Source organism: Capsicum annuum, chromosome 3 (genome assembly GCF_002878395.1).
Source record: "Capsicum annuum cultivar UCD-10X-F1 chromosome 3, UCD10Xv1.1, whole genome shotgun sequence".
NCBI lineage: Eukaryota > Viridiplantae > Streptophyta > Magnoliopsida > Solanales > Solanaceae > Capsicum > Capsicum annuum.
This window is the reverse complement of record NC_061113.1, coordinates 265,892,408-265,916,729: the sequence shown is the minus strand read 5'-3', so window position 1 is coordinate 265,916,729 and position 24,322 is coordinate 265,892,408. Positions and strand designations below refer to the sequence as shown.

General features: G+C 33.3%; 3 protein-coding genes across 5 annotated transcripts in view; 2 read left to right on the top strand and 1 right to left on the bottom strand.

Annotated features, from left to right (window-relative positions):
* The first annotated feature begins 9,596 nt into the window (after nt 1–9,596).
* On the top strand, nt 9,597–16,054 carry LOC107862152. 2 transcript variants are annotated; one of them, XM_016707624.2, is made up of 7 exons: nt 9,597–9,805; nt 10,084–10,291; nt 11,664–11,787; nt 11,935–12,272; nt 12,654–13,653; nt 14,362–14,552; nt 15,589–16,054. In XM_016707624.2, the coding sequence occupies exons 1-7, from the start codon at nt 9,726–9,728 to the stop codon at nt 15,667–15,669; spliced, it is 2,022 nt and encodes a 673-aa protein (XP_016563110.2). In that variant the 5' UTR covers nt 9,597–9,725; the 3' UTR covers nt 15,670–16,054. The 2 variants fall into 2 exon arrangements, with proteins under 2 accessions (XP_016563110.2, XP_016563111.2); XM_016707625.2 differs by lacking the exon at nt 10,084–10,291 and having other exon boundaries at nt 9,655–9,805.
* LOC107862154 (peptidyl-prolyl cis-trans isomerase CYP26-2, chloroplastic) lies at nt 15,990–17,354 on the bottom strand. The gene is made up of 2 exons (XM_016707626.2): nt 16,369–17,354; nt 15,990–16,226 (listed from the first exon to the last, which is right to left on the bottom strand). The coding sequence occupies exons 1-2, from the start codon at nt 17,217–17,219 to the stop codon at nt 16,124–16,126; spliced, it is 954 nt and encodes a 317-aa protein (XP_016563112.1). The 5' UTR covers nt 17,220–17,354; the 3' UTR covers nt 15,990–16,123.
* Nucleotides 17,355–22,433: 5,079 nt separating this feature from the next.
* LOC107862155 (protein decapping 5) overlaps nt 22,434–24,322 on the top strand; it is a 17,482-nt gene continuing 15,593 nt past the window's right edge. For both annotated transcript variants that reach the window (XM_016707628.2, XM_016707627.2), the window contains exon 1: nt 22,434–22,735. In XM_016707628.2, coding sequence (XP_016563114.2) covers nt 22,582–22,735 — 154 coding nt within the window. In that variant the 5' untranslated portion in view covers nt 22,434–22,581. The remainder of the gene's footprint in view (nt 22,736–24,322) is intronic.

Genomic DNA, 24,322 nt, shown 5'->3' with positions numbered 1-24,322 from the left:
TGTATCAAAGCATCTAGAAATTAAGAGACAAGTTGAATTTATATCGCCTATCAAATCTTGTATAAATCTTATGGAGATATCCCAATTGGACAAAGAAAAGAGAGTGCTCGACTGGAATAACAACCAACAAAGAGCATGTGAGCCTTTCCGTTCATGAATGACAATGAATTTATTGCATTCATTTCTCTCCAATTAATTGTGCAAATTAAAATGCAAAGTAAAAATTTCGTGATGAGAGTTAAAGACAGTACATTCCTTAATGTAATGAAATGAAATACTTGTCTTAAATGAGTTATTAACTCATATTATTTATTTCTTCACCAAAACATACAATTCCACACCTATATAAGTGTGCTCTTCACTTGATGAAAAAACACATCCACAAAAAGAAATATCATTTGCCTTTTCTTGGCTTTCTTTTTTAATTACTTTTCTCCTCATTGGTATTCAATTCCTTGTGAATTTCTGGGCAATAGTTTTGTGCAACTCCAAACTTTCAGCCACGAGTGCACGTGTTTGGAAGTAGCTGTGGAACCTTGGGGAGCGACCGACTAGAAGGATTTGCACCGAAGTTGGGCCGAAATAACTTTCAAGGCAGTGGCTTGCCACGACACAATGTTTGTGACAACTCTCTTACTGTTACTAATTCCTATCCAACATCAATATTGTAGTATTTTATCCAATAATTTGAAAGCGATTTTCTTACATGCAATATTGATAAATGGCTATTTCTTTGAACAAAACTTTTCTTGGTTTGTCAAAAATTGAGCCATTGGACGAAAATAATTTTAAAAGTTGGTCACAAAACCTTTTTATTTTCTTAGAACAATTAGAAGTTGATTATATTTTGTTTAATGATGGTTCTAACATTATTACTAGTTCTAATACTGTTATGATTGTTGATGAATTTGGTAAAAAGAAGATTAAAAAGGATAACATAAATGATAGAGGGCATTTACTGAGTCATATGACTAATACTTTTTTTGATTTACTTGTTACTTACAAATCTACTAAAGAAATCTGAGATAGTTTGCAAAACTCAAAATAGGGGGACAAGATGATGTCCAAGTTCATCTTGCTGAGGGTGATAAAGTGATTGCGGCAGTAGTTGTCGAGACGAACTTGGTGTCTAACAAGACTGAGTGGGTGATGGACACAGGGGCTTCAAGGCATTTTTGCGCCAACAAAGATTTATTCCATGACTTTGAGGAATCCATCAATGTCGAGTGTGTTTACATGGATAACTCAACTACTGTTGGAGTTTTGGGTAAAGAATTTTTTTTACTTAAATTAACTTTTGGAAAAATATTATCCTTGAACAATGTTCTGTATGTTCCCTCGCTCAGTAGAAACTTAATTTTTGAAGCACTTCTCAACAAAGTAGCCTTAAACTTATTTTTGAAGCTGATAAAATAATTATTTCTCGTGGAAGAAACTTTGTTGGGAAGGGATACCTTAGTGAGGGCTTATTTGTTCTGAACATTGATCAAGAGATTGCCAATATCCCTAATTCTGCTTATATTGCTAAGTCTATTAAATTATGGCATGGTAGACTAGGTCATGTTAATATTGCTTCTATTAAAAGACTTAAAAAAATGGGATTAATTCCTACAGTAAACATTGATGATATTTCTAAATGTCATGTGTGTGTAGAAGCAAAGCATGCCAAGAAACCTTTTAAATATGTTACTACTAAAAAGACCAAATTGCTTGAAGTAGTACATTCAAACTTAGCAGATTTTAAGAACACTATTAGTAAAGGTGGAAAGAAGTATTACATTACTTTTATTGATGACTTTTCTAGGTACACTAAGGTATACCTCCTTAAGTCTAAAGATGAGGCTGAAAGCATGTTTTTAAAATTCAAAGAAGAAGTAGAAAATCCATTAGATAGGAAAATCAAGAGATTTAGATCTGACATGGGCGGTGAATATAATACTAAAACTCTAGAAGATTTTTGTGAGAAAAATGATATTATCCATGAATTTAGTGCTCCTTATACTCCCCAACAAAATGGTGTAGTTGAATGAAAGAATAGAACTCTTAAGGAAATGATGAATTCTATGCTTTTAAGCTCAGGTATACCTGACTATATGTGGGGGGAAGCTGTCTTGTCTGCATGCTATATTTTTAATAGAGTCCCTTATAAAAAGTTAGATAAGACCTCATATGAGTTATGGAAAAGATTTGTCCCTGACTTGAAATTTCTAAAAGTGTGGGGGTGTTTGGCTAAGGTTGGTCTACCTGATTTTAAACGAGCAAATGTAGGTTCTAATACCTTTGATACTATATTTATTGGTTATGCTCAAAATAGTGTTGCTTTTATTTGTGACTCTAGAGATGCAGAATTTTTTGAGCATGTTCTTCCTTTGAAAAATGATGTAACTATTGATGTGCAAAATTGTAATACCCCGGGAATTTTTTCGTTGAAATTTTGTGCATAAACATGTTGGGTTTTATCTTCTAGAATGAATTATAAATTTTCTGTGTGGAATGTCTTAGATTATGACCCACCATTGCGTAGAGTATCGAATAAGCTTTCCAACTATATGTGGATCATCCAAAACGGACACCCGAGCAACGAGTTATGAACATTCCGATCGAACCGTGAATAGTAGTGAACAGTAAAACGTGTAGGAAAAAGTACTGAGGCCTGGCGTATTTTTGCTCCAACTTTAAATGATCATAACTCCTTGTACATAATGATCTGGGTGATCTACTATATATCAACGAAAATCCTTGCGAGTCTTCTTTCCAATAAAATTGGTTTCATCCAATTTGTCTATCGAAGCAAAAAGTTATGGTCGATCTACTTTAGCCTATCAAAAGCGAATTTTTGGGTCAACTTCAAACGATCATAACTCCTTGTACACAATGATCTGGGTGAGATACTATATATCAACGGAAAGATATGAGAGTCCTCTTTCTAATGAAATTGGTTTCATCCAATTTGGATAGCGTAGTAAAACGTTATGGTTGATCTACTTCAAACTATCAAAACAGTCCACCAAAGGACAGATTCGAGGATTATTTGATTTTTAGGGGCGTTTTGGTCATTCCACCTCACCCAAAATCCGTCCAAACCTTATATTAAAGCCTATTAGAAGCATTATATGTTATATTTCATCAAATTCCCTCAAAAATAAAACCCTAAGCTCCTACATCCAACTTCAAGAACCTCCAAAGTTCACCGTTAATTCTGCAAATTTATTCAAGATTCCAAGTTCCTAGTTCAAGAACTCCAAGAACCATCATTCAAAGTCACGATTAACATCTCAAAAATAAGTATCGATCTAAAGTTCATCATTCAAGGTATGTGGGGTTTTTCAACAAGAACTCTCTTTCGTTCTTGTGCCCAAAAGTAATTTTCTTTACAAAGGCATGATTTTTATTTGATTTTTTACGAATTTGAAGCATGAACCCATATCTTATGATGATTATTATGAAATCTTGATGTTTATGATTTTGAAATATGAATTTACATGTGTGGAGATATAAAGCATGAATCTTGAACGATATTTATCATGATCTTGATATTTGGGTCGTGAATTCCCAATTGGAAATTGTGTTTTTTTGAGAAAGTGTGTGTTATAAGCACGTTGATGTTGAATATTTGAGATATTTTGAATGATTTGACCTTTTGGTCTTAATGGAGTTGTTTTGAACTAGAGTGTGAAAGAAATCCACAACATGGTTGATTTTGATAGATGGGAAGCATGATGACTCCCGATGTATATTTATATATTACTGAAATTATTTTGTTGTGGATTGTCTTTGAAATGATCTGAGCTAAGTTCGGGAGAAATCTTTAGCACCGAGTGGGAGGTATAAAACGACCTTACTTTCCTAGAACTACGTGCCCCCGTAAGAGTGAGCCTGAGGCTGATTTATATAGTGATCGCTAGTTTGTGTGAATTTGATATCGATAGTCCTACTCCGATGGCAAGGATAGAACGGCTCTCCCTAACGTGGGTTGTACGTTGGACTCCATGTAGCTCACATGGTTTATGTCGGTTATAGGATCTCCCAGTGTGTGTGTGTTTCCTTGTGTCTATGGTGAATGGTGAAGTGATTTGAAAGTGAAATTGTGAAAGTTATTTTTTCGAAAGATTTAAATGATATTTACATTATGAGAATTGATATTCTTGATGAACTGAAAGTGATTGACAAATTATATGATGACTCACATGTGTTATTATACTTATTTTATCCTCTCATGATTATGATGATTTTCTTCGGGCTATGTGAGTCTTTCATACATCCTGCATATTTCTTATAAATATTTATGATGATGATGTTTATACAACTGCATACACCCTCATATACTCGATTTCTTTCCATGGTACTGACCTACATCTTTGGATGTTGGCTACATTTTCTTGGAATGTAGGTTCAGGTGCTCAGTTCCAGGTTCGACAGTGATTCTTCGGGCACGCTGTTCTACACCCTCTGTTGTGGTGAGTCCTCATGTTTCGAGGACGTGATGTCTGATGTTGGTTTCACGGAATTGTTTACATTTGATAACTGAGTATGAGTCAGTTGGGGTATGTCTCAATGGCTCGCTAGTTTTATTGATTTTTTTAGAGGCTTGTCAGACTAGTATAGATGTTGGGAGTTGACTAATAAGTCGTATTTTGTTATCTTTCTGAAATTCTTTTATTCTTGGATGATGATTACTCTGCTGATATTTTAGGGTTATTTATAGAAACCCCGTTGATTTGTGCTGAACTGAATGAAAATGACTCAAAGGGTTAGCTTGGGGCTACTCGTAGCCTCAAGCACCGTGTGACGCTCCGGGACCTGTTTTTGGGGCGTTATAAAAATAATACTTCTATATCTATGTCTGTTAACTCTCAAGTAATGGCTGCATCTGATGTTATTGCTAATGAGCATAAAAATAAACTTAGAAGGAGTAAAAGACGTAGAACTGAGACTAATTTTGGTCCTGATTTTATCACTACTTTCTTAACTAAGGATTTTGATAGCGATACTTTAAATGATGAATTGATGTCTATATACTTAATAGAAGAATACTCTAAGACTTATGATGAAGCAATAAGTTCAATAGATGCGATGTTTTGGAAAGAGACTATTAAAAGTGAATTAGACTTTATAGTCTCTAACCACACCAGGGACTTGTATGATTTGCCTAAAGGTTGTAAATCCATAAGAAGAAAGTGGATATTTAAGAAGAAATTGATGCCTGATGGTACAATTGATAAATATAAGGCTAGACTTGTGATTAGGGGTTTTAACCAAAAGAAAGGTGTTGATTATTTTGATACTTATTCTCCTGTAACTAAAATAACGATCATTAGAACTCTTATTGCTCTAGGCATTATTCATAGTTTAGTGGTACACCAAATGAATGCCAAAACTGCATTTTTAAATGGTGATTTAGAAGAAGAGATCTATATGACTCAATCTGAGGGTTTTGTGGTCCCAGGACAAGAGAATAAAGTATGCAAATTGAGAAAGTCCTTATATGAACTTAAGCAGGCACCTAAGCAGTGGTATAAAAAAAATAATTTCACATTAATGAATAATGACTTTGATGTTAATTTATCTTATACTTGTAGTGTTTATTCTAAAATGATAGGATCAGATTGTGTGATTATATGTTTATATGTGGATGACATGTTAATTTTTGGTCATAATGTGAATGTTGTAAATGAGACTAAGAAAATTTTATTTTCTAAATTTGAAATTAAAGACCTTGGAGAAGCTGATGTGATTTTAAGGAAAAAAATCAAAAAAACTATTTACGATTTCTCTTTGTGTCAGTATCATTATATTGAAATGATGTTGAAAAGATTTGATTGTTTTGATGTAGTTTCAGTGAAAATTCCTTATGATCTTAGCATACACTTGAAAAAGAATAGAGATTCTAGTGTTTCTCAAACTGAATATGCTAAAATAATTGAGAGTGTAATGTTTCTCATGAACTATACTCAGCCTGATATAGCTTATGCTGTTAGTAGATTGAGTAGATATACTCATAATCCCAGTAGTGAACACTGGAATGCTCTTCATCGCTTGTTAAGGTATCTGAGAGGTACTATGGATTTATGTTTGCATTTTAATAAATTTCCTATCGTTTTAGAAGGTTTTTATGATGCAAATTGAATGACTGAAAATGATGAAGTTAGCTCTACTAGTGGTTATACGTTTACTTTGGGTGCAGGTGCTATTTCATGGAAGTCTTCAAAGCAGACTGGTATAGCACATTTTACCATGGAATCTGAATTCATTGCTCTCGAATTGGCAGGGCAAGAAGTTGAGTGGATGAGAAACCTTTTGGTAGATGTGCCTTTATGGGGAAGACAGGTGTCACTAGTCTCTTTACATTGTGACTCACAAACGGCAATTAAGATTGCTAAAAATAGTGTATACAATGATAAAAAAGAGACATATTCGCATTAGACATGGTGTTGTTAAACAATTGTTGAAACATGATGTTATCTTCTTGGAATATGTAAGGTCCGAAAAAAAATTTGACGGATCCTATGACCAAAGGTTTGACACGAAAAATGGTCCTTGAATCATCGAGGGGGATAGGGCTAAGGCCCATGGATTGAGGTAATATGGTGGATACCCATTTGTCGTCAAACGAAGCCATATAGGCCTTCAATAAACACTACATATCCTATCCCTATGGCGTGAGGTAGTGTATTATGAGGTTGAGCTTATTTTTGCTCTTAATGATCCATAGCCTTAAGGTGGTCTATGAGATGGACTTGATGGCCTACGTGAGTGTAAAAGGTTGGTCACCTTTTTATGAAAGACTTGGGTTATTTTTCTAGAGCACTCATGAGACTCAAGGTTTGTGTGCGTGGCCATAAAAGCACTTAATGAGTATCGCAGAGTTTGCATAAAATCAAGGATGGGGGTCTCAACTTATGTCCATCCAGTTCAAGAGTACTTCACTTTTTGGATATTTGTTGTTGCCTCATATCACTACGTATTAATTCAAATCGAAAGTTATTGATACTTAAGTACATGTTTCTATCTTTTGCCAAGAAACTATTCCTATTTTTTTTCTTTGTATTTTGTGGGGGACTGTGAGCTTTTCCGTTCATGAATGACAATGAATTCATTGCATTCATTTCTATCCAATTAATTGTGCAAATTAAAATGCAAAGTAAAAATTCCACATTCATTCACTCAAATTAATTATCGTGAGGAGAGTTAAAAGACAATACATTCCTTAATGTGATGAAATGAAATACTTGTCTTAAATGAGATATTAACTCATCTTATTTATTTCTCACCAAAGTGTACATTTCCACACCTATATAAGTGTGTTCTTCACTTGATGAAAAAGCACATCTACAGAAAGAAATATCATTTGTCTTTTCTTGGCTTTCTTTCTTAATTACTTTTCTCCTCATTGGTATTCAATTCCTTGTGAATTTTTAGGCAATAGTTTTGTGCAACTCCAAACTTCTAGCCATGAGTGCACGTGTTTGGAAGTAGCTGTGTGTTAGGGTTTTTGCCCTGATTTTCTTACTATATTTAAGTTTTATTTTTTCTTAGAAGGAAAATAAATGTTACCATAATTACTTTTACTTTTCCTGAAAGAAAAAGTATAATTCTTTTCCATATTTGGCTAACTTCTTTCTTGGAGGAAAGGTTTTGGACATCTATAAATAGAAGTCCCCTCTTCTCATACAATAACACAGCAGCATCCACAATGTAGTCGTTTAAAGAGTTTTGTTTAGGGGGAGATTTTTGTTTAATGTTTTTTGATATTATGTTTTCTAATATGTAGGCCGATTGGTCAAAACATATAATAATTTAATGCTTTTTAGTATTGTTTTATGTGTCTTCTTAATTGTCACCATAATGGTTTGCAACTAACAGCTTCCGCATGACGCCCTCTCGATTTCGAACCCAACAAGTGGTATCAAAGCTTACGGTTCAATGGTCCAATGGTGTGGTGAGACGAGATTAAACAAGTTCAAAGCGGTTTCAAAATCAAACTGCAACAATTTGGGCGATAATGAAGATTTTTGTCGAACTACATATGGAGAACAAGTTTCAACCATATTTTAAACACGCCTGCTGCTGCATCTTTAAAAATGAAAATAAAATATTACTTTTAAACCAATTTTTAACCATGATATTTTAAACATTATTTTTAACCATGGCAAGCAACAGTTATGAAGATTATATCAAGAACGAAGTTCATGCACGTGATATGAAGAAAAGACGGATCAAGTGAAGAAAATTAAGCCAAAAGGGGGAGATTTGTTAGGGTTTTTTCCCTGATTCTCTTACTATATTTAAGTTTTATTTTTTCTTAGAAGGAAAATAAAAATTACCATAGTTACTTTTACTTTTCCTGAAAGAAAAAATATAATTCTTTTTCATATTTGGCTCCTCTTTCTTGGAGGAAAGATTTTGAACATCTATAAATAGAAATCCTCTCTTCTCATACAATAACACAGTAGCATCCACAATTTAGTTGTTTAAAGAGTTTTGTTTAGGGGGAGATTTTTGTTTAATGTTTTTTGATATTATGTTTTCTAATATGTAGGCCGATTGGCCAAAACATATAATAATGTGTCTTCTGAATTGTCACCATAATGATTTGCAACTAACAGCTTCCGCATGACGCCCTCTCGATTTCGAACCCAACACTGTGGAACCTTGAGGAATGATCGGCTAGAAGGATTTGCACCGAAGTTGGGCCGAAATCGCTTTCAAGACAGTGGCTTGCCACGACACAATGTTTGTGACAACTCTCTTACTATTAATAATTCCTATCAAACATCAATATTGTAGTATTTTATACATAGCATAATTACATCTACTCTTTTCATTCTCCTTAACGCTTTAAGGTGAACCATACAAAGACTGAAAAAAATAGAGGACCTCACCTTCTCTAGTGTCAGTGAGAGTAATTTGAGTATCCGCTTGACCTTATTTTGTAGATAGAATCTTCAATGAGTAGAAGCAATAGTTACTGAAAAGGTCATTTTTTTTTTTTTTTTTGTGGTATAGTGTTTATTGGATAGGGCTAGAATAGTTACAATAGTTATTAAACGTAGATGACGCTGTTCAATTGGCTGAACAAAAGATCGACATGCCAAGCCAATGTTCTTGGTACAGTAACCCCATGACTCTGTCTAGAATTGGACGTCCATGTGTGTAGGAACACTCACCCTAACTACTACAGCGACCCGACCCTCCAACTCTAGCTTAGAAACACCCTTCTTTACCCACTTTCAATATTTTGTATCCCCACTTTATTCCGCGTAGCAAACGACTCCCAAATGAATTCTATTTAGTAGGTCTTGTTTGACTGTGGAAATAATAATTTTTTGAAGTTGGAGTTGGTGGTATATTTGATCATGAATATAAATTGGAGTAATTTTAAAAATTTTGTGTGAGAAATAGGAGTGAAAAAATTTTATTTTTACTTTTTTCAAAAGTAAATTTCACTAAAATAAAATAATTCTTATAGCAAAATAGTATAACTTTTATTTCTTTTACTAAATTAAAATATTTTTTCAAAAAAAAATTGAAAAAACCGAGGGTGAAATGCTACTGAAGTCTAATTAAAGCCAAGATAGGGGCTTACTTGAAATCATTTACAAGGGTAAATTCAATTTTATAATTAACCCAAAACAATATAATTTGGGCACCGGAAAAAGTACTCCTGGGCAGCTCAGCTATTAATCCTCCACCTTCATGAACGATTAACATACTGAAATTAAAAAATGGCTGAAGATTCGCAAAAACGATTTCAAGATGCCATGGATAAACTCTTTCGCACTCCTCCCAAATCCAACTCCTCCAGGTTCCATTTCCCCTCTCTTTATTACTCACTCCGTTTCAAATTGATTGACCTTTCTTAACTTGACACGAAGTTTAAAAAAATTAAGAATTTTTTTGAATATCAATATGTCAAATGTATCAAAATGCACTTTAATTTTGTGGGTCACGTGAAAAATTGAAAGTAAAAAGTTGGGGAAAGTTTTTTGCCAAATTGAATGTTTAGAGTAGTATTATTTTTGTGTTCGGCAACTGAATTTGTATGCAAATTATAATTGTAGTGTTTTGATTTGTGTGTTATAGTCCATCTAGAGTTCAATTGTCGAGAGGGAGGAAGCGGCCGGATATGTCAGTAATAGGCAAAGGAGTTGGCAAGCAGAATTTGTTGTTAGGTTCTAGTAAAGGTGGTTGTTCAGGGGAAGGTAAGGCGCCGTGTAGACCATGGGACAGAGATGATTTGTTCAGAAGGATGTCTACTTTTAAGTCTATGACCTGGTTTGCTAAACCACAGGTTTACTATTTTACTATTCTTTCTTGTTATGAAGTTGCTAGTTTAAATGTTGAAATTTACTTATTAATGCATAATCCTTTTTGAGCTGAGGGTAGCCTCTCTACCCTCGGACTTGCATACATTTTACCCTCCTTAGACCCCACTCGTGGGATCATACTTGGTATGTTGTTGTTGTTGTATTGTTATACTTGATGTATTGGAAAATAAAATACTGTAAATCAAATAAACTAGAACCATGAATGAGATGAAGCAGAATTATATCTCAGTCCATTGAATTCACGATGTGTCCTTAAGAAACTTAATCCCCCCCCCCCCCCCCAGTACCCAAAGTATAAGATTATTTCTCCCAGAATGAAACCGATAAACCACAGTGGTGTACCGGTACTTCAAACCGCTTACCTCAGTGTAAAGCGAACGCAAAGAACAGCCAAATCACCCTTAGAACTTACTTTTCAATTGCAGAAAGGGGATAGTTTCAGAATTTTCATTAGTAAAAATCTGAGGAAGTGGATAGGTATTTATAGCCAACAATGGTTAGTGTAAAGTGTGAACATGTGCTATTGTACCTTTTCGGTAAAGTCACAACCTATTTAGTGTGAAAAGGTGCTATCCAAATTCCACCCTTTTTCCTGGTGTCTTTTCGAGAAAACACCTATTCATTTCTCATTAGCACCTCTTTAAAAAACCAACACTACTTACGTACACAATCCTTTCTAAATTAAATTGTACCACATCCTTGAGATGACAGACTTAGACTTATTAGAGTTTCAGTATTCACCTGGAAAGTGCGGTTCACCCTAAGTAGGTGAGTGGGGTATTAGCAAGGGGGGTCAGAATGGCGGCCTGCCTACGCCCCATTGCCATGCCTAAGGAACGAACATGTAATTGCCTCAAGGGAACAGAAAACACACTTTCTTTCTATGCTTCTTCACCGTATACTTTTTGCTCAGTTGTTCTTTAATAGAGAAGAATATTCGTTTAACTTTTAATGCCTCAAAGGAACAGATAAAAAACTTTCTTTCTGTATTTCTTAACAACAAGCTTTTGCTCAATTGTTCTTGTAATAGAGAAGTATAATTTAGGAGAACTCCAAAGCTAATTGCTGTAGCTAGTTGCTTGAGCTTATACAGGCTTTTATCCTTATAATAGGAGATTCATCTTAGAACTTTTAGTGTTTGTTTCTTCTTCCTTTAGAACGTGTCATCCCTTTTAGATTCCTATTATCTGCTTATTTTCTCTTTATGCTCTTGTAGAGGTTAGGGTTGCATCTTTCCTTGTGTGTTTTTTCCTTCTGCGTATCTATTTGTGCAGAAAACTGTCTCCGCTCTGCCGTATTCTGAATCTTGTACGCAATGCTTTTGTTCCTTGGCAGGCAATCAGTGCTGTTAACTGTGCTAGAAGGGGTTGGGTTAATGTAGATATGGATACCATTGCCTGTGAAGCATGTGGATCACGAATGCTCTTCTCTACTCCGCCATCTTGGACACAACAACAAGGTAAGATGTAAATCTTTTCTATATTTGTGGCATCTAATATATTACTATTTTTCTTAAAACAGAAGCACTTAGTCATTGTTATCTCATTCTCCTTTCATAACAAATTTGTGGTTCTCATTTCGTTTTTCTCCCATTTGTGGGGGTCAGTTGACAAAGCAGCCTCGGTGTTTAGCTTGAAGCTAGATAGTGGACACAAGCTACTTTGCCCTTGGATTGACAATGCCTGTGATGAAAAACTAGCAGATTTTCCACCTACAGTTACTGCTGTGCTAGTTGATCAGTATAAAATACGGCATTCTGTTCTATCACAGCTTGCTGCTCTTCCTGTGATTTCAGCTAAGGCCATTGATTTCTTGAAAAACCCTCAGTTGGAACAATTTCTACGAGAGTCTTTAACTGTGGAACTTGATGGGTCCATGCAAACTCCCCAACAAGAAGACACCAGAAATGAATCCACTTCAGCTTCTTCTCTGACATATTATCAGGTATGAACGAAAATGTGTGCATGTGCAGAAAATTTTGCACTTTAGTTTCTTTTGTCTTATCTATTGTCCAGTTGATTGCTATGCTGTTTATTCTTGGACCACATATCCCTAGGTTCTTCTCTTTTTGGGGGGAAGGGTTGGGATGGAGAAGTCTTAGAATTATCATAAGACTTTATCGTTTTTCTTCTTTGGGGAGACGGGTGGGGGAGGTGAGCAGCATCTATATACTATCAAGCTATAAATCTAAATTTTTTAGCTTAAACCTACTCTAAAGTGTGTCGTATGAGCTAATATTTTTTAGAATTAATTGCGTTTGTTAGATGAAGTAGTTGTGTTTTCAATTTGTGGTTTTTGATATTTGATATATTGAATCATTTTTAGGCACAAAAGCTCATTAGTTTATGTGGCTGGGAACTCCGCAGTCTTCCATATTTCGTTGACCCTAAGGATCAGCCGAATCAATCTAGTAAGGATGCCAATATCTCAGATAAGTCTATTTTGAGTGGAAAAAGTCAGACTATTACTCCCTACAGTTCATGTACTGATAAGACTTCTGAGAAAAAGCCAGATGATGACAATCAAGCTTCTGAAGAAGCAGTAATCAATCCAAATTCTGTTGTTCTCGATTGCAAGCTTTGTGGGGCTTGTATTGGTCTATGGGATTTTTCCATGGTTTCTCGTCCTTTGGAATTTCTACGAGTAAGTGGATACACACAGGTCAACAATGACCATATCACCGGTGATGGTAAAAGCCTTCTTTCAGGCAACAGTGATCATGATGAGAGTAGAGAACGCATTGGACATGTTGCAACTTCTGCCAACACTATGTTAGATAGAGGACCACCAAATTTCAACTTGACAATTGCAGGTGGTCCTCCTCCAGCAATGCATAATTATAGGGCGAAAATATCTCTGCCTATTATTGGACGGAATTTGAGAGCATGGTTTAGTTCTGAATCTGAGCATAAGGATGATTTAGTAACCAAGTGCTCATCTGATCTATCCAAAAACCCAGAGTGTCTTGCAGGAGAAAATACTGCGGAAGGAACTTCACTGTCTACATCGGAAGCGATTACAGAAGCTCAACTGGAAAACAGCCAGGCTGCAGCACAAGATTCTGGTAACATTACTGAAATGGCTGACAATGCAGAAAGTCTGAACAAGGTTGATCCAGCAGTCATGGATCATTGCAAGGACAAGGTTGGTAATGATTTTGGATTAAGTGGCAAGGATAGTGTCACAAGTTGTGTAGGGGAAAGTGGTGAAAGCAGAGTGATTGTTGAGGTTAACAATTTTACACAAGGAGGGGAACAAGGCTACGGGAATGGTGTTAATATGGCTGCAGTGCGTCCTCTTATTCATGACATTTCACCTAGTCGAGGTAATTCAGTTTTTAGTAACCTCGGTAGTTGTGTTTTATGATCATGCTTGCCCATTAGCATTGGCACTGTTGGAATTTTTTTCCATGAAGTGGTCCATGTTTAACCTTTCTCAGCACTTAGCAATATAGATCCTTTTCATGAAATGGTCCAAGTCTGGTATACTTTCATTGGTTTGCAGATTTCTCTAGCTTCAAGTCTAAGGCAGTCCCCTTCTTTATTACATGATACTCATCTTGAGTTGCATCATGCTGCCTCTTTAGTATTTTTATCTGCTTTGCTGACCAGGGGTCTATCGGAAACAACCTCTCTACTTCTTCGGAGGTAGCGGTATGGACTGCGTATATTTTACCCTCCCCAGACCCCACTTTGTGGGAATATACTGGGTTTGTTGTTGTTGCTGATATATCAGACATATACGCTTGGAAAAGAGATACTTTCAACCAATTTACTATTTCACAAAAGTAATGCGCTTTCATGCAGTAATTCTTATGATGAACAACACTCAGCACTCTAGTATATATACTTCATTTTTAAATGTTTAAGGAGGTACATCTCCCTGTATGCTGCAAATGCTATATCTTAATGCTTTTTTGTTTGGCGCCTGGGGTGGGGGATGTTAATATTGTTAGCAATAAAAAAGAAAAAGGAGGATCATATTTTTATGTTGAGCGTACGAGTGTAACTGACAGACAATGTTATCTTTTCAGGGAAGGAGTTGCAAATTCTATCCGCAGATAAAGCTTTGGAGTTTGATCCATTCAAGTTGCACCGATATTTTTGCCCCTGGATTGCATCTAATGGTGGCTCTCCACCAGGATGGGAACAAACATTATCCGCTTTAGATCGTCACGCTGAATCTTCTCCTTTGTCAAGTTTTGCTCCATCTTCCTTGATTAAGGTAAGGAAGAAGTAAACTAGAACTAATAGATAAGGTAGCAAGTTAATACGCATAAAGGCTTGTTGTTAGCTAATTGTAGTAGTAATTAGGATATCCTACTATGAAATAGACAACAATCTGTAGCTAATTAGAGCAACCTTATTCGTGTAAACTCACATTTTGCTTTGTGTTTACCTTTACAAAAATCGTTTTCATCATAGCCTTGACTTGGATAGCTACAATTTGAGCTTACTGTTTGGATATGATAACTTAAGAACTTAAGGCAAGATTGTTTACATTAAACTAGTGATGTTAGTAATTCCCGAAAAAAAAAAAAAACATTTGGATACTGCATTATGTACAACGACAACAAACTACCCAGTGTGGATACTGCATTATGGACTTCAAAGAAAACATATTTAGTAGTACCATCTTCTGTTGGATGGATGCCTTACCTTTGTGGAGACCATGTCTCGATTTTGAACTTCACATTTCTTTGACCATGTCTACTTATTCTTTTATTCAAATTTATATGAACATAACAACTTCAATATCCATTAAATTTCTCAGTAAATCACAGAAAAAAGATAAATGAGAACATTAGTCTAAGATGTACAGTCATGTTGCATGCCCTTATAAAACTGCTGAGGCAACCTTGTGCATCCAAGACAATTGACAATCAGTTTGACAGCTTTAGGGATGCTGCTTGCCAGACTAAGCTGTCAGTATTGCCTTTTTGTTTGCTTGATAATTGAAAACGATTTATCACTAGAGGTTCTGATTTTGTAGCTCATTTAGTTTGTCGAAATTTTGATTGGTCACAGCTGTTTATTTGAATTTAATAGTTTAGTTTATAATGGTGTTAGTGTAGTTCTATCCGGTGAGTTGGCCTTAACACGCATTGTTAGTGGTTTGTCTTTGGTGTTTGAGACAGTGCAAGGATAAGCTTCCTTTTGATCCCTTGATACCAGATGGTCCCGACTAATGCAATGAATGGAAAAGTTATGCTGCCTGGCGCCAGAAAGCAAATGACTTATCTTGTTTTGGTCCTATGCAGGTGGGTGATCCTGTTGCTTCAGTGCAAAAGCTTTTTACATCTGTACAGCCCAAACGAAGGAAGCTTGTTCGTCCAAGTTAATCCGGCAAAATTATCCATGTGATGGAGTACACCCCATGGTTCATGAGGAAAAAAGACTGACGGCGCGATAAGAGTATCGTCCAGGTGGAGACAGTTTCTGCATCGTATTGCCTATATGTTACCTGGATGTTACAACCATGTACTTTTGAAGAGTACTATAGAGGATGTGGCGCTGTTCTGGGCTTGTTGTAGTGGCTAATTAGAAGACATTGTTTGATATGATTTCTCCAGATCGAACAAGAGAAACTTTTGTGTATGCTATTATTGATTACTTGGAAGAGGGTTGTTATGAGAAAGTAAACAATGGGAAGACACCATAATTAATCAACATTGATGTAAGCTTTCTGTTGAGAGGTACAATTGCATGAGGAATTTGTTTTGTACACTTTTATTTGAGCAGTTCTCCCTCTCCACTGAAATGAAGGGACAAAAATCTCTCCAACCACATCTTTGATCATTCCATCAAGCCGCAGTTTGTTATTTTCACCTTTGAGTAAGGTCTGTTGAAGCCCCTCTCCGCAACTACAGCCCTTTTATCTCCTATCAACTTGGCCGCCCTGTCGATAAAACCAGAAAATTAATGCATCTATACGGTTGGTCATGTGTTTGTGTATACTTGTTAGTCTGTTTTATGCGTTCTTGTTTAGTCAAATATCATTAATAGCCACCTGAAGTAGGTGATTGGGAGATTGCCAGTACCTGAAATAAGGAGAGCTTGTATTCTCTTTCACAGTTTTGACTTGGCCAATTCTCTCAACAACATCCATCCCCTCCAAGACTCTCCCAATGACTAAAGCAGATGCATCCAACTCAGGTGAATCTTTAAGGGCAATAGTAAACTCTGTACCATTCACATCTTTTCCCACTTCTTCTTTGTCGATTTCAAGCTTCCCTCCTCGAGCAACCAGCTTCATTTTCGGAGGTGGTTTTGAAGGGTCCCTTACAATAATGCTGACACTTGATGCTACATTCTTGGTACCCTGACACATTTCACTCTGTTTCTCCCATTCGTCTACAAGGTTATCGATCACCATAGTCCTTCCAGTACTCTTGGCAAGTTCAGCATCCACTCCATATGACCTCAATCCACCATGTTGTACATAATTTGGCATTATCCTTACAAACTCTTTTCTTCTATAACTAACCCCTGCTGCTCCACTAACCAGGTTACTGAATCTTGATGAGCCAACCGGGGCACTATCACCATATAGCCCAATAACAATCCTTCCTATAGGTTCCCCATCAACTGATACTTCAAGAAATGCTTGTTTTGTTACATTCTGATCTGAACAGTATTCAATTTTTCTTGAAGGCTCTTGATCTGGTTCTATTTTATCGTCATTATCGGGAGGAAGTTCATCTGCCCTTGCCCTTGATATACTCAATGGCTCAATAGCCTGGGAGCCTAATAGTACAAGCAAGGATGAACTGGTTCCCATGGCAAGTTCTCGACGCGAAAATTTGCTACATTTGCTTATACTTGTGCCTTGAATTTGTTTAGGAGGTAGAGGGGTTGCTGGAGGCTGGAGAAACTGAGCTGAAGACTGCATAATTTCCTGATTTTGAGCCTTTTCTGTTACTCTATTAAGTGTTGCTCAACATTACAAATAGGTGAAAGAAGTCTCTTTTTCTGCTTGAAGATTTATAGAGTGTGATTCTGTGGATGGAAACAACAGAAGCCAATCCCATCATATCTAATAGACTAATACTATCATGCTACTGGTTTACACACACTTGACTGGGCCATCCAAATTAGCACAAATATTTCTCTTATTTTTCACGAAAATTTCAAATTTTATATATGTTAGTTATGTTGCACCGGTAGAATTTCGGGTCAACAATTTTTTTTTTTTTATGTATCTCTAAATAATTTAAATTATTAATTATTGTAATTATTTTATTTTTACATAATTTTTAAATATATAACATATTAAAAATAAAAATAAAACAATTAAACTAAAACGTAAAATATGAAATTACAAAAATGTCCTCGATCAGAAGCAGATTGCTAAAAGCAGCATGACAACCGCCTGTTGCCTGCTTCAGTTGTCTGCTAACTCATAGTTCTATATAGTAGTAATATGTATATTGTCTAGCAGTTGTGAATACTTTTTGGCTGAGCGCTAAATGTGTAACATCCCTATTAATTTTGTGATCAAGATTTATAAATGTAAGACATGAAGTGTCATAGGTTCAGTTTATTTGTGACATAAAATAATTTTTTACTTCTCCCTTAAAGCTCTGACGCACAATATGCTAGTAATCTTAGCCCTAATAAGCAAGAAAATGTACAAGTGATCACAAGCAACATCGATATTTTAGGTGATAAATGAATGGATTGGCTTGAGTTTGGATGGGTAAAAAATGAGATGGATTAATAAATCGGCTAGTATCTAACTCGTCCATAAGTTGCTTTGCTTGTTGGGTTGACATGGGCAATAATATGGATCACGTAACTCAACTCATCAACTTTTACTAGATTTTAATTTCTTTATTTGTTTTTTTTAAAATAATTTTATTAGTGATTTATAAAAGTAAATTTAAAACATTTTGATATTATTTCTCATGAATCAATTTGGATTAGATATTAGCCTAAACTTTGACTGGCTGAAAATAATAAATAGGTGGATCAACATTTCATCAACCCAAATATAAATGAACGGATCGGGTTACAATTTCATAAGTTAATTTTGTCAGATACTCCATAAACTAGCGAAATTCGCATGGTTATATAAATTAATGACTAAATTACTATATTAGAAAGTCTAAAAATTATTTTTTAGTTACATTCTCTTAATTACTCATTTTTTAAAGTCAATTTAAAAAGCCCAAAAATCATTATCATTGCTAGTGGACATGTCCGCACTTAGCATGATTACATTATTCCTTCTGTTCGTAATACTTATTCAATTTTGATTTGGCACATACCTTAAGAAACAATAAATAAAGGGATGCTTTTGATATATAATCCTTTGAATATAATAAATTTTTTGTTTTGAAAAATGCAATGAGTGATGTATTGTATTTAACACCAAGGGTAAAATAGTTAAAGATAGGTAAATTATCAATTGAGTTTATAAACTAAATAAATATTATTGGACATTTCAAAATAGAAAAGTGAATAAATAAAGATGAATAGAAGGAGAAGTATATAAGTATGACAAACTAAGTAAATAAAAAGAATGAACTTATTGTGATCACATTAGTTTAAAGAATTAATACGTACTTTATAGACACATCTTTCTTTTTTAGTGGAAGTTTTCCATTGGAATAGTGTTGATAGAAATTACAAACTAATGTTGCAATACACCTAAAGGAATTCTTCTTCTCAAAGATTAGCACCTCTAAAAATAAAGATAGTATATTTATCATAACTTCAATATTTAGATGTTGTTCATTTAGTATTTTTTTTAGAGGATTTTGCCGGAAAAAGTTCATTTAAAAAATAAATATTAAAAAATACTATCATCGACATTAAAATTATTTGTGATATCCTATAACTAAAAGTTGACAGAATAAAAAAAGCTATAGCTCTATAGGTATCAAATCCTCCAATCATCTAAATAATCATTAAATGATTGAATTTTCAAAACTTCTCAAATTTTTATGAGTGTATTGTACATATATTTGAAAAAATAAATTAAAGTGAAAATAATTAAATATCTGTAACCTGTGTATCTCTCATAATTAGCTTATTAATAATTATCAACAACAAATAGTAAATACGAATGTATTTCTCATAATTACAGATTAATATCATCATAAAATAGTAAATACTTATGTATCCCTCATAAATTATAGCTTATTAATATTCCTACGTTCATTTTAAAATAAATATTAAAAAATATTATCATCGACAGTAAAATTATTTGTGATATCTTAGAAGTTGAGAGAGTAAAGAACGTAATAGCTCTATAGGTATCAAATCCTCCAATCATCTAAACAATCATTAAATGATTGAATTTTTCCATGTTCTCAAATTTTTATGAGTGTATTGTACATATATTTGGGAAAAAAAAAATTAAAGTAAAAATAATTAAATATCTGTTTTTCTCTTATACTTACAGCTTATTAATATCAACAACAAAATAGTAAATACCTGTATATTTCTCATAATTATAGCTTATTAATATCATCATAAAATAGTAAATATATGTGTATTTCTCATAAATTATAGCTTATTAATACTTTCTCCATTCATTTAAAAATAAAAATTAAGAAATATCATCATTGACATTAAAATTATTTGTGATATCTTAGATGTTGAGAGAATAAAGAAAGTTATAGCTTCATAGGTATCAAATCCTCTAATCCTCTAAATAGTCATTAAATGATTGAATTTTCGCAAGTTCACAAATTTGTATGAGTGTACTGTACATATATTTGATAAAACAAATTAAAGTGAAAACAATTAAATATTTGTGCATCTCTCATAATTGCAACTTATTAATATCGTCAACCAAGTAGTAAATACATGTATATCTTTCATAATTACAGCTTATTAATATCATCTATAAAATAATAAATAGTATATCTCTCATAATTACAGTTTATTAATATCATCTACAAAATAGTAAATACCTGTGTATCTCTCATAAATTATAGTTTATTAATATAATGAACAAAATAATACTCCCTCTATCCATTTTTACTTCTCCACTTTTTTATTAGCATAGAATTAAAAAGCAATAAATGATAATGATAATTTTATCATATTACCTTTTGAATATAATAATTTAATGTTTTGAGAAATGCATTAAATAATAAATCTTACTCAATGTCAATGCTAAAATGGGTAGAAATAGGTAAATTATCCATTAATTTTATAAACTGAACAAATATTACTGCACATCTCAAAATAAAAAAATGAACGAATAAAAATGAACAAAGAAAGTATATGATCCTCATTAAGTTTTATGGTTTTCTACAAATAATTATAGACTTCAACAATATATTTATAAAAATAGAATGAAATAAAGAGAATATGTACATTTTTTCTCCTTTCTTCACACAATAAATGTTTCTGAATATATTTTTCGATATTTCAATGCCACTAAATATATAAAATCAACAAATGCAAAAAGAAAAAAAAAAACTATAAGTACATATTCTTAAACACTCTATATCATATTTTTTGGACATAAAAAATAAACAAATCACGCTAGCTAAATTGAAGAAAATGTTCTGGAAAAACTAAAAAGGATTGATATTTAATGATACATGTGATCAACAAAAACCCCATCAAAAGAAACTTAGGAGTAAAGAAAATTAACCATAATGATCATGTAATTAATGTCTATAATTTACTTAGCTAATTTGCCTTCTTTCATACCATCCTGCAAGTTCATTTTACCAATGAACATAAAATCAAATCGTTTTTCCAAAAAACATTCAATGTCTCAATATTATATTGTGCAACTAAAAATTAATTTAACAATGAAAAAAATATAAATCTTTATAAATAATGCAACTCCCAGTATAGTAAAATGAAGCATTTATATAATTTCCTATAATCTAGTACTAAAAATTGTAATAAAATTTAGGCTTAATACGTGTTACCTTCTTAAGTTTGTCAAGATGTTTCATTAAAATGTCAAAACTAAGCCAAGTTTCAATTGAAAACCTCAAATATTAATAAAATATTTCAATTAAGCACTTACCGTTTAAATTTTGAACTTTTTTTTTTGTGTGTTCTCATCCGTTTATATTTTAGGTAGTTAAATTAATCATATAAAATTTTCATTTTTTTGGTAATATGCATCCAAGTCAATAAGTCGTAAAACCATAATTGTTTTCTACTTGAGGTTGAAATAATAATTAAAAGAAATAAAATAAATATAGTTAACTTAATTACCGAATAAACGAATGGAAAAACGCACAAAGTTTTTTTGAGATTTAAATTGAAAGTGTTTAATTAAAAACTTTATTAGAAATTTAAGTGTTTAACGGAAACATGACTTTATTCTAGTATAGAAATAAAATATCATAACGAGGCTGGCTATGTATTCAGCCTAAAATTTATGAATCGAGTTTGAATCGATTCCTAGTTTTAATATATGTTATCTCTTTTAATTAAACACATTCGTCTTAATAAGTCGTAAAATTCAGATATTTTCTACTTGATGTTGATGAGATTAACTAAAGGAGATTACATATTTCGTGTGACTAACTTAACTACATAATAGACAGATGAAATATACCCTGCAAAGTTTCAAAATTTAAACGAAAAGTTTCTAATTGAAATATTTTATTAGGAATAGATATTCAATTGAATCGAGCGTGTTAAAATATACTGATGAAGCTAATATGAATTCAGCTAAAAATTTACGAATTTACGAATCTGATTTGAATCGTCCCTAGTTTTAAAAATAACTCACTGAAATTTAAACTAAAAATGTCTCATTAAAACATTTTTCTAAAAGTTTAGATGTCCAATTAGAACATAATTTTATTTGAGAATCTAAACAAAATATAATGACGAGGCTAATATTCCACTTAAATTTAATAAATTGATTTTGAAACTTTAATCCGCCCCTAGTTTTAAAAACAACTCAAAAGAAAAAAAATCCAAAACCTCACCTCACGTGGGAAAGCAAATATGTATAATTTCCACTAAAAAAAACAGAAAAAAGAAAAACTGAAAAACAAAATGGTCAAAAAAATTATTAATACTGGTAAAAAAAGAAGTAAAGAAAATTAAATGAGGAGGGAAAAAAGTTAAGTTACATAAGATTACAAATACAAAAAAAAAAAAAAAAAAAAAAAAAAGCTTCACTTCACTCTTGCCAAGTGCTCATACAAAACGTGAAGGCGATTTCATCTAGGTTCTTCATCTACATTAGGATTGTCATAATCTCTTCTCATTTCTCATTCGCTACCAAGTCCTGTTTTCGTTCGTACAAACACAAGTACATGGCACCGCCAAGTGATCAGAGAGGGATGGCAGCTTGGGTGGTAAACTTGTATATTGGATGCTACGTTTCGCTCATAACAAAAGCAAACATTCGTTACGAGGGATATTTGTTTCATCTGGGACCTCATGGTGAACAAGTTGGGCTAAAGAAAGGTATATCTTTTAATTTGTTCTTTTTTTTTTCCTCATTCTGCTGATACTCTAGTTTTTTTCTCTATTTTTTTGCTGCATCTGTGTGTTTTTTTAACGTTGGATTGGTTATATGTACTGATTTTTAGTGGTTTAGGATATATAGCGTTGATTTTGAGTTGTTTTTGTACAAGATGACTGAGAAATAGTCATTTAATCACTTTCCGATGATGCTTTTTTTTGCTGTATCTGTATGTTTTTGTACGTTGCATTGGTTATCTGTACTGATTTTTAGTGGTTTTGGGTTATATAGCGTTTATTTTGAGTTGTCTTTGTACGAGATCACTGAGAAATAGTCATTTTATCACTCTGATGATACTTTTTTTGCTCCATCTGTATGTTTTTGTAACGTTGGATTGATTATATGTACTGTTTTTTAGTGGTTTAGAGTTATATAGCTTTTTATTTTGAGTTTTTTTTGTACAAGATCACTGAGAAATAGTCATTTTATCACTCTCCGATGATACTTTTTTTGTTGTATATATCTGTGTGTTTTTGTAACGTGCATTGGTTATCTGTACTGATTTTTAGTGGTTTAGGGTTATGTATAGCATTGATTTTGAATTGTTTTTTGTACAAGATCACTCAGAAATAGTCATTTTATCACTCTCCGATGATACTCTTTTTTTTAAAAGATATATCTGACTATCTGTATGTTTTTATAAATAAAAAATTGCATTGGTTATCTAATCTTCGTTGATTCATGGTGTTTTTGTGGCTCTATAGGTTGATTTTGAGTTTTTGTTTGTACAAGATCACTGAGAAATAGTCATTTTATCACTCTGATGCTACTTTTTGTTGGATCAGTATATTTTGATAACTCTTCATTCGTTATCTGTACTGATTCTTAGTGGCTTCGTGGTACTGTAAGTCTATAACGTTGATTTTGAGTGAGTTGTTTTGTACAAAACCACACAGAAATAGTACTTCATTCTCTTGTTGGTTAATATGATCATTGGCCCGATTCTTGGAATTCTGTAGTGATTTTGGTATATATGCATGTGTGTTGCAAAGAGTTTCTGTAGTGAATCATATCATCAAATTCCAATAGCTTGTTTCTTTCAACATTTAATTCAACCATAAAACAGAAAAAAGGTTTAGATTATATGGTGGTATAGGCAGTACCAACCGCATGCAGATTAGATAGACTTCAGTAGCCATCTGATCTGAGCATCTTACACCCTAAATTTCAGCATGGTTCACGAATGCACCACAATCAAGTTTGTATAGTTATAAGTGCGCCTAATACTTCTAAAGTAATAAAAGATTGTGTTTCGTAATTAAGTAAATGTTGTATATTCATAAATAGACATAATGTGAGATTTTGGTTCCGGTTGACTGATTGGTGTGTCATTGAATCTTCTATATCTAATTTGAGGTGCAAGAATGTCAGCTGCTTTGAAGCTTGTCGTCAATACTGAAGTAGAATATATATGGTTAGAAACCAATACTAGTAACTTCTTCAGTTACTAAATAAAGAAAGCGAATCTTTTGCCTACTTTATGTATGAGTATGGATTGGACATGATGAGTATTCGACATGAGAGGAGTA